This window comes from Cannabis sativa, chromosome 5 (assembly GCF_029168945.1).
Source record: "Cannabis sativa cultivar Pink pepper isolate KNU-18-1 chromosome 5, ASM2916894v1, whole genome shotgun sequence".
Classification (NCBI taxonomy): domain Eukaryota; kingdom Viridiplantae; phylum Streptophyta; class Magnoliopsida; order Rosales; family Cannabaceae; genus Cannabis; species Cannabis sativa.
Genome location: NC_083605.1, coordinates 35,903,152 through 35,912,216, shown reverse-complemented (window position 1 = coordinate 35,912,216; position 9,065 = coordinate 35,903,152). Strand labels below are relative to the sequence as shown.

Genomic DNA, 9,065 nt, shown 5'->3' with positions numbered 1-9,065 from the left:
TTTTATTTTTTTATTATATTATATAAAAAAATTTATAAATTAATTATCGCTAAAAATAAATATAATTGCACGCGAAAGGTGAGTTATTTCGTAATTATATATATTTATTTGTAGGATGTTTATTAGATGTGAATGAAAAAGGAATTTGTCTTTGGATTGATTTTTTTTTTTTACTTTAGTTTCTTTCTATAAAATATGCGTATATTTAAATGTAGATAGTAAATTGTAGATAGTAAATTGTAAATTTATATAATTTAAATGTATCATACTTTTATTATTGTATATTTGATTGTTAAAAAAACTAATTATTGAATAAAGTTTGTTTATGAATTGAAGGAAATAACTCTCAAATCTTTTGATAAGTTGTAACTTTATTTTTATTTTTAAACAATGTAATTACGTGGCTTATAATATAATTAAGTGAATTTTTATCAAGAATGTAACTGAGATGATCATTTTTATGGAGATTTTAAATAATATTTTATGTAATGGTCCTAAGAATTAATTTTTATTATTAAAAAAAGTAAGAATAAATTTTGTTAATAGAAAAAAGGAAAATCATCACACAATTTTTAAATTTATTCTCTCAAAGTAATTTATACTGAATTAAATACAGTAGAACCTCTATCCAAGAATACACGTAAATTATATTATACATGGAAGGTTATAACTAAATATAGTTACACTAGAAAAAAAAAATTAAAAAACTAAAAAAATATCAATGTAACAATAATAACAATAAATAATCATTAATACCATATCATAATAGAAATATTTTAGAGTAATATAATTTCATACATGTATTATAATTTAAAATAAAATTATTAATTTTACATAAATAAATTTACAAAATATATGTATATATTTTATTAAGATGTAATTATTCTTATATAGATGTATACTTTGTTAATGCTAAACTTAAAAAATGTATAACTAATTATAATTTAGAAATTATTCTTATTTATAACTGTTTGAAATCAGGACTAATAGAGGTTGTGCTGTACTAATAGTTATTTGGACAAAACCTAATTTCTTCTATCATTATCATAAGATTTTGGACAACAATTGCTGAATTTTGTAACCTAATTTATCTAAACATTTCTTTAAAAAAGAGATAAATAACAATTATCAAACATTTTAAATTACCACAATCTCCTTCGTCATCCAAGTGGCAAAATGGCACCATTTTTTGAATTACTCCGCTCGGGTCCACCAAGACACAACAAACGAATACAACCGTTATAAGGGTATCATCGTAATTAAATCCAACTTCCAATGGCCATAATAACCAGCGCCGAAATTTCAGAGTCGTCCGACGACACAGTCTCGTCCCCCGAAAAACCAAGCTCGGAAAACGATAACACTTTGCTCCTCACTTAAACGACACTCGAATCCTCCATTACCCTTTGAATTTACATTTCTACCCTTCTCGCCCGTTCAAATTCATGACCCAAAAACCTCCGCTCTCTCTTCGCGATTCTGCCAAACTGTATGGGTATTTTCGTAATATAGAATATAATAATATATTTTCAAAATTTTCATTGCTCCGATAAAAAAAAGAAGAAAAAATAAACTCTTTCTTTGGATACTACAAAACGAAAAAGGGTAGTGGTGTGGTTGGGTTGTATTGTATCGTTACTTTCGTATCGCTGTGAAGGACTTGTACTGTGTGCTGTGCATAGTTGTACCTTCGGTTTTGAGTTGTTTCTATTAAGCTTCGGTTGCTGTACATTGCAGCGTTCTAGGCCTCTGTTAACCGGAGCTCTGGTTTTCCGATTTAGGGTTATTCGCCTCCGATTCGATGCTCAATCTCTGTGTGATTGGTCGAGATTCATGGTAGTGTTTCGTTCACGTGACGCTTTGGCATTGTAGAGAGAGAAAGCGGAGGAGCGTGATTTAGAGAGAGAGAGAGAGAGAGAGAGAGAGAGAGAGAGAGAGAGAGAGAGAGAGAGAGAGAGAGTTTGTGAGAATGGAGATGGAGGAAGATATGGAGGTTGAGGCTGAACCAGTGTTTGAAGCTGTTGAAATCGACCTCGAGTACGAGTTTGATGCTGTACGGTTCTTTGATTTCACCCGGGAGGAGACTCTGGCCGAGGCTTGTGAAGCTGAGTTGTGGTTCGAGTCCGCTAAGAGCTACCCTCCTTCTCGTGAGTCTTTAAAGCTTCTTGCTTTTTCCCCATTGCGTTGATTATTGCTCTTATGTGATCATTTCCCTTCACTGTATATATTGACGAAAATTTTGACTACTCTTTCTTGGCATAATGCTTGGTGTTCCTGCATTTTTCATTTTTATTTTTAAATCTTTTTGCTGTTCTAGCTTTTGTGGCGAAGTTGGTTCTCAGAGAGGATGTTTTCCTGGGAAATGTAAACGTTTCACCAAAATCAGATAGAGAGAATCCGAGTTCTTCACTCCATGGCGGTTATCATGTTGGTGAAGGTCATGAAATTTGTGCAAATGATGTATATAATGGAGGTAATGAGTATGATTTCAAAAACTTAGCTGAAAAAATCCCAATTTTGATTTCTGACATTTTTTTTACGTAACAGATTACGAAGCATTGAAAAGAGGGATCTTTGGTAATTTACAGAAAGTTTTGAATCAACCACATGGGTTATCTTCAGGTGATCTAGTTAATGCTCTGGGGCTAACGCACCATATTAAAGCTAGCTGATATTCAAAAGTGTTCATTACATTTAAGTTGTTATTTTATTTTTACTAAACCCAATTTACAATCTTGGTGAAAGTACTGATTTTTAGCACCATGTTTATAATTGTACATATCAGCTCTTTCATGATATTTATCTGCCATGAGTTTAATTACCCAAGTCGTCGAGAAATACTGACAAGTCTACTTGACCATCTTAAATGTCATACATAATGAAATTTGTATGTTTTTGCTTTGCAGGATTATACAATCACTTATCAAGTAACAAACCAAAAGGTAAAACTATCCCTTCGGTCAAAGCATCTTGCAATAGGAGCTCCACTTTAATGAAGCCAACAGCAAGTCAACTGGCTAAGCAAAATAGACCTGCTCAAGTTGGTAGTTCCAGGTACTTCCTTCAAATCAATGTGATTATAGCTGCATTCTATTCCTTAAATTCTCTGGGTGTTTATGATTATGAAACAATGAAAGGTCAATTTCTTTAATAACTTGGTATTGTTGCTTTTTAGATACAAAATGCTGCACCTTCAAAACAAAGAGAAGAGCTTAAATAGTTCCTCTGGAGTAGAAAATCAGGCTCCCAAGAGACAAAAGTTAGAGGGAGGTCACCTACGAAAGGTATGGAGTGTCTCATTAGCATCTGTGCCAAGTGTATGGATTTTTTTTTATGGCTGTTTGATGAAGTAAACCTTGCTGTGATGCATAAGTTGTAAAATTAAGGTTTGGGTTAGGTCACATTTTTTTTTCTTTCTAATTTTAGGTCACTGATGGAAAGCAGCAAACTAATTTTGTTCACAAGGCTCCTAAAAAGGTAAGTTTGTTAAAAGTTATCCTACATAAACGGTAGCTCCTGTATTTTCTTTCCTGTGAAATTTGATCTACGCTTTCACTTATTTAAACATTAAGACCGAGATGCAGCCTTTTAGCATTGTCGAAGTATAAGCGAAGCTTATTAAATGCATATATGCATTGTCTTGCAGGATGAAACCACTGATAAAAATGTTGCACATGCCAAGTTGAGGCTTACTATACCAAGAGAGCCTGAATTTGTAACAGAACACAGAGCACAAAGGACAAGGTCAGTATGTTTATTACCGTATGTGTATGTTGTGGTGCAGAGTGCTCTGTAGTGTGTGGTGAAATTGATACATGTTTCGGTATCAGGCCTAGGAGTGAAACAGAAATTGACCAAGTGGCACCAGCTGTTCGTAGATTTAAAGCGCGGCCCTTGAACAAAAAAGTTTGTACTTGCAGTCTAATTGAATTTGAATCTGTGAATATTTTATGCTTTTCCTTGTTAGCATATTTAACATCTTTAACTGCAGATCTTTGAAGCTCCTTCTTTGCCACTTCCGAAACGGAGTACCCCAAAATTGCCAGAGTTTCACGTAAGCGCTTGATAATTGTTATCTGCTTCTTGTTCAAATGACTTTTCACATTCGAAGGACTAGCATTAGCTACTAAGCTACTCTATGTATTGAATTTGATACTCACATTCCTAATCTCATGGATTTTAGGAGTTTCGCCTGAAGACAATGGACAGGGCTATGCAAAAGGCATCTTCCAATTCTGTGTCTAATCATTGCAATGAATTTGACAAGGTCATTCTCTACTCAGTCTTAAAACTAATATTGCATTTACTACACTTTAAAGTAAAAGAAGTTCCTCTTTATTAGTTTGACAAAGTGACGAGTAAAAATTTGTGGAAGCAACAATGACAAACTTTATAATGTAATTAATTCATTGCAGGGGCCTGACAAAATCAGTAGTTCCAGTGTTGTAGAAAATGGGAGAAGGGATATCAGAAGGTAATAAGAGAGTTATAAAGAATAATTTACAAATTAAATGGGCATGTTCGATCTATGTTGTGCAATTGTTTGCCAGACAAGAAAATAATACTTTCATATTTGCGTTGCTTAGACCAATCACTTGCGAAGTTCAAAAACAAGATGGAGATGCAATACATAGATTCAAAGCTCTTCCTCTTAATAAAAAGGTAATATGTTACAACATTTGTTGATATTCTTTTCTTGCTTTTAGCAATTACTAAATAATTTTCTTTTATACAATGCAGATATTTTCTAGTAAAGGAGACCTTGGTATTTTTCGGAACAACAAGCGAGAAACAACAGTACCCATGGTAGTTCAAAGCAATTTATCTCTTTCTAATCACTTTTTATTTGATTTCTTATTGAAAGAAGTTTCTGAACTGGTATCATGTTTTGAGACATATAGGAATTTAACTTCCATACAGAGAAAAGAATTCAGCATAATCCACCACCAATAGATCTTTTTAGTAAGGTAAACTTGATAAATCCATTTTTTCCATGTCCCTCTGTTATTTGGTATCTATGTTTTTGTCATATAACATTAATATGGACAGTATTTTTTAATTTGTTTGCTTGTTTAAATGCCAGCTTTCTCTGACATCTGAACTCCAGCCAAATAATGGATCTCAGTTAAAAGTGCCTTGGTCCAATTTTTTATCTGGAAAGGTTATCATTGCTTCACTTAATTTTTCTTAGACATCATATTTTATAATTTCACTTTGCACCGTACTGAGTTAATCGTATTTTTTTGGCACAAGGGCTCAAAAGAAAATAGATTTGACACTTTCAAGACAGAACATAAGGTACCTTCCAGTCTATAAGTTTTCCTCACAAATATTTGAAATCTCGACTCCTTTCACTTTCCCAGCCTCACAGTTTGTTCAATCTATGTTCTTTTGTCTAGTTATGCATGTGTTATTTTAGCCTTTTATCTTATGTGGTGCATATGGTCTCATATTCTACAGGTAGCAACAGATCCCGTGAACGAAAAACCTTCAAACTTTAGTCGAAAGCAGATCCCATGTGGAACTAATGGTTGCATCTCTGACATTGGTGATAAATTGCACACAAGGTATGCATTTGAATAAAAATATTGCACACAAATCTTTAATACGCTCATTTCTTTTCTTTCTAAGTTAAAACAAAACAATCATGATAATTACACACAGGAGCTTTGGCATCCGCTGAGGGTCAAAGGGATCAGAATCAGATTTCAATTTTGCTCTATAGCTGCTGGACAAAAGACTGGAATACAATACATAAAAGCGATACATTTCGTTGTACATGGAAATTGATGGAAGTCCACATTGCCTTACCTTAGACATACATAGTTGGAACTAGTTTTTTGTATTTTCCAAAGTTCCAAAGTTGTAGGTTTCAGTTAAAATTCAATAATATGTTGAAAGGCCGGTGTTGTACAGCCATTGAAAGGCCACCTTACCCTCATAGCTTGTTCCATAATCTTTTTCTTTCTACCATCTTAACATGAAATTAATCAGAGTTGGTTCAGTTCTCCAGCAAAAAGAGAAAAAAAACAGAGTTAGCTCAGTTCAGAAATATACAAAAGTACAGTCCTTGCTCCTCTTTAAGTTTTTTTCTTCTACAAAATAGAAGATTTGTAGCCATTTCTTTTCTAATCTGTGTTTTGTTCACAGGATAATGATATAAAAATTACAATTTGTAAGTTTAATGCAATCGACTCCTTCAAACTAATACAAAAACGTTAAACCTTAGTAGCTCCTACACTAATGTGACAGTTGCAAAATAACTAGCAATTACCTGGGATTGTTTTCACAAATTTCTTATTTTATTTGGTGTATGAAACCAACACCAAATAACAGTGTAAGAATACTTTCTTCTGATAGCTTTATTTCATCTGGTTGCTTTGGGAATCAACAGTATCTCCTTCAAAATTCTTGTTCCCATGTTTGGTGAGAGCATGCTTAGTCCAGCGTTTAATATCATAAGCTTTTTTGAAGGGTTTCTTGTCTTTGTTATGTCTTTTGTTTGTTATTGCAATTGCCAAGTCATTTGGAAACAATGTGCGCCAAACAAAGGCATGAAGAATAGTGGAAACAATTAACACTGAAACCATTGCAGTGGACACGAAAGAAAGGGTTATTGCGAGGCCCTTGCTTGGAATCGAAGGTACGTCTTCTGCATACTTGATGGTAGCTACTGAAGCAGTCGTCATTGGGAAGGTGTAAGACCACCATGCCACTGAAAACCTGCAAACAAAAAATGCTTATCGACCATTTACATTTTGTTACTAGTCCAAACCATTGGGGCAGAAGAGTGTAGTCAATTTTTGAGCCAATAACTGATAACTGATATGTAAATGATTAATGAGTGTAAGTTTCATATGAGAAGTAAAGCTTAATTATTACCTAAACCCTGTGAAGAATTTGATCCGTACAACTAGTGAAAAGTAGAGAAACAGAGCTATGAAAAAGCAGGTCCTGGAACAACCATCAAACTCTCCATAGATGGTTCGCCAAGCAAGACTGGCAGCTGAGGGAGCAGCTATAAACATTGAGTAGACCGGGTGTAGCTCCTTAGGCAAAGCCTCACTTGTTGGCAACCTCTGATATAAAGTGACAAACACCACAAGATAATGAGCGAAACCAACTGCCCACAAGAACTTGGCAGGCTCATTCCACCCGACCTTCGAAGCTAGTATAGCTCCGACGAAATTTCCTACCACGGATAAATGAGTCGAGGGGTTTACAACTTTGCATAGCCTTCTCTTGCCCCCTGAAAGCCACTGTCCATAGATTTTTATCTCAAGAAAGAAGTAAGGCCCCATGAAAATGCACCAAATGGCAGGGTGAAGTGTTTTAGGGGATAACATTGGAGGGATACTAATGGCTAAGAACATGCCTACCACCCATGGAGCAAAAAAGAAGTTTACTCGAACTGGGTGGAAGTATTCTCTTTTAACAGCTTCAAAGTAGAATATGCATTTGAGAATGTAAGTGAAAGAGACTGAGACCACAACAGCTAGGGCTAAGAGCCATATGGCAAGGTTTATGAAAGGGCTTATGTGGAGAAATTTGATAGCCGGGCTTGCTGCCAAAGCTCTCCATAAAACAGCTTGGCTGCTTAGGCCTAGACATATACCATAACACCCAATTGGAAATCGAAGTAGAAATGGCCATTTCTCATCTTTGGGTAGAAGAATGTCCTCATTTTCCTGCCAAACACAAATATAGGCATTAAATACTCAAATCTCTTGTGTTATGCAATTCTCACAGCTACCAACTACTTCTCTTTCTTTTTAACAAAGTAGGAGAGAATCATGTGGTTCTCCACATTAAGTGGGGGCTTAGTGAGATTCAATCTCCTTACCCAACAAAGAAGGGTGCCTAAAAAACACATTCCCACACGGTTATTGATTTTCACAGCTAGTCAGACATTGTCAAGTAAAAACTTTCGATCACGTATCACCTAACATGGATTCTTATCACTAACGAACGACTTAGATACATCAACAGCAAATCCTAGACTTAGACTAAGACAATCCCTGACATAACAAACAGGGTTACCTTAGAAGCACATCCCTACAACTACACTTCACCACATGGTTGATGTTTTTCTCTTAATAAGTTGCTAAATATGATTACAATTACTCGATTTTTCAACTATTCAGAAATTGTCAAGTAAAACTTTTTTTTTATCCATATCATGTACAAACTATAATTTACTGAATTGTAACAAGAAATGTGCATGTTAATAATAATATTATTACCTTGACTTGGTCGAGCTCAGGTCCTGTAAGTGCAGCATAGTACCTCCCAACTGGAACACTTTCATTAACAGACTCATCACGCTCTTCAACTGAGCCTTCAATCTTATGAGATTGATCAATATCTTTCTGATCTTTCCTTAATGGCAACAAAGAGTTCTGCTTACTAAGAGTGGATTTAGTTTTGAACATACTAAAATCTCTCTTTCTTCCTTCAATTCCAATCTGGTTCGCCAAATCAAAACCTCCAAAGCTCCTTCCACTTCTAGGAAGTGATGGCCCCATCCTCTCATCTTTAGCTTTAGATAATTCTTTGTTAAGCACCGCAAAACCGGTCTCAAGTGAAACTTGTCTACTAAAATTACTCCTTGGGTTCCTCCTTATATCTCTAACTCGAATAGGCCTATTCACACGCTTATTAGTATTGTTATTCCCGGTTGCTTTCTCAACCATAGTACTAGAAGTTATTTCTTTTTCTTTAACGTTAGGCAAGATTTCATGAACATCAACATAATGAGTTTGATGAGAACTTGAAGCTTGGGTTATTGGACTTTTGTCCATTTTTTTTTTCTCTTAAGAATGTAATATGAAACAGTAGTGATGAGTTTTTAATTTTATACATATCAAGATTCATATATGATATTTGATTTGATTGGATTGCATGTCTGTTTGTTTGTTGGTGTCTTTATTAGGTTTCACATAAAGTTGGAAAAAGTACGTAGTAAAGGTGGCTAAGCTCTTAATTAGGTTGTTGGTTTGGTTGTATGGTTAATGATATGTGGTGTGGCAAGTGAAAATGACGGTACTTTTTCGAGTAAAAGATGG

The 9,065-nt window shown here is 34.6% G+C and overlaps 2 protein-coding genes across 3 annotated transcripts; one reads left to right on the top strand and one right to left on the bottom strand.

The window, feature by feature from the left end:
- The first annotated feature begins 1,287 nt into the window (after positions 1-1,287).
- Positions 1,288-6,185, top strand: LOC115717258 (protein TPX2). Of its 2 annotated transcripts, none has more exons than XR_004011720.2 (18): positions 1,288-2,147; positions 2,318-2,473; positions 2,548-2,622; positions 2,907-3,054; positions 3,176-3,284; positions 3,427-3,477; positions 3,647-3,744; positions 3,831-3,906; positions 3,992-4,054; positions 4,184-4,267; positions 4,416-4,474; positions 4,587-4,662; positions 4,741-4,806; positions 4,902-4,967; positions 5,084-5,161; positions 5,264-5,298; positions 5,461-5,567; positions 5,665-5,697. XR_004011720.2 is itself a non-coding variant. In XM_030646228.2 (18 exons), exons 1-18 carry the CDS (start codon positions 1,970-1,972, stop codon positions 5,681-5,683), a joined length of 1,554 nt encoding a protein of 517 aa, XP_030502088.2. In that variant the 5' UTR covers positions 1,290-1,969; the 3' UTR covers positions 5,684-6,185. The 2 variants fall into 2 exon arrangements, 1 of the variants encoding a protein (XP_030502088.2); XM_030646228.2 differs by having other exon boundaries at positions 1,290-2,147; positions 5,254-5,298; positions 5,665-6,185.
- On the bottom strand, positions 6,039-8,869 carry LOC115717257 (guard cell S-type anion channel SLAC1). Its single transcript, XM_030646227.2, has 3 exons — positions 8,244-8,869; positions 6,883-7,688; positions 6,039-6,723 (listed from the first exon to the last, which is right to left on the bottom strand). The coding sequence occupies exons 1-3, from the start codon at positions 8,799-8,801 to the stop codon at positions 6,363-6,365; spliced, it is 1,725 nt and encodes a 574-aa protein (XP_030502087.2). The 5' UTR covers positions 8,802-8,869; the 3' UTR covers positions 6,039-6,362.
- Positions 8,870-9,065: the final 196 nt, after the last annotated feature.

What these genes read in the sequence shown, in the direction of transcription:
- LOC115717258 (XM_030646228.2), top strand. Translation starts at nt 1,970, where the DNA reads ATGGAGATGGAGGAAGATATGGAGGTTGAGGCTGAACCAGTGTTTGAA. An exon ending in CGCGGCCCTTGAACAAAAAA is followed by an intron (nt 3,907 to 3,991) that starts GTTTGTACTTGC and finishes CTTTAACTGCAG; the next exon opens with ATCTTTGAAGCTCCTTCTTT. An exon ending in ATTGCAATGAATTTGACAAG is followed by an intron (nt 4,268 to 4,415) that starts GTCATTCTCTAC and finishes AATTCATTGCAG; the next exon opens with GGGCCTGACAAAATCAGTAG.
- LOC115717257 (XM_030646227.2), bottom strand. Translation starts at nt 8,801, where the DNA reads ATGGACAAAAGTCCAATAACCCAAGCTTCAAGTTCTCATCAAACTCAT. An exon ending in CTGAGCTCGACCAAGTCAAG is followed by an intron (nt 7,689 to 8,243) that starts GTAATAATATTA and finishes TGTGTTTGGCAG; the next exon opens with GAAAATGAGGACATTCTTCT. An exon ending in AAATTCTTCACAGGGTTTAG is followed by an intron (nt 6,724 to 6,882) that starts GTAATAATTAAG and finishes TTTTGTTTGCAG; the next exon opens with GTTTTCAGTGGCATGGTGGT.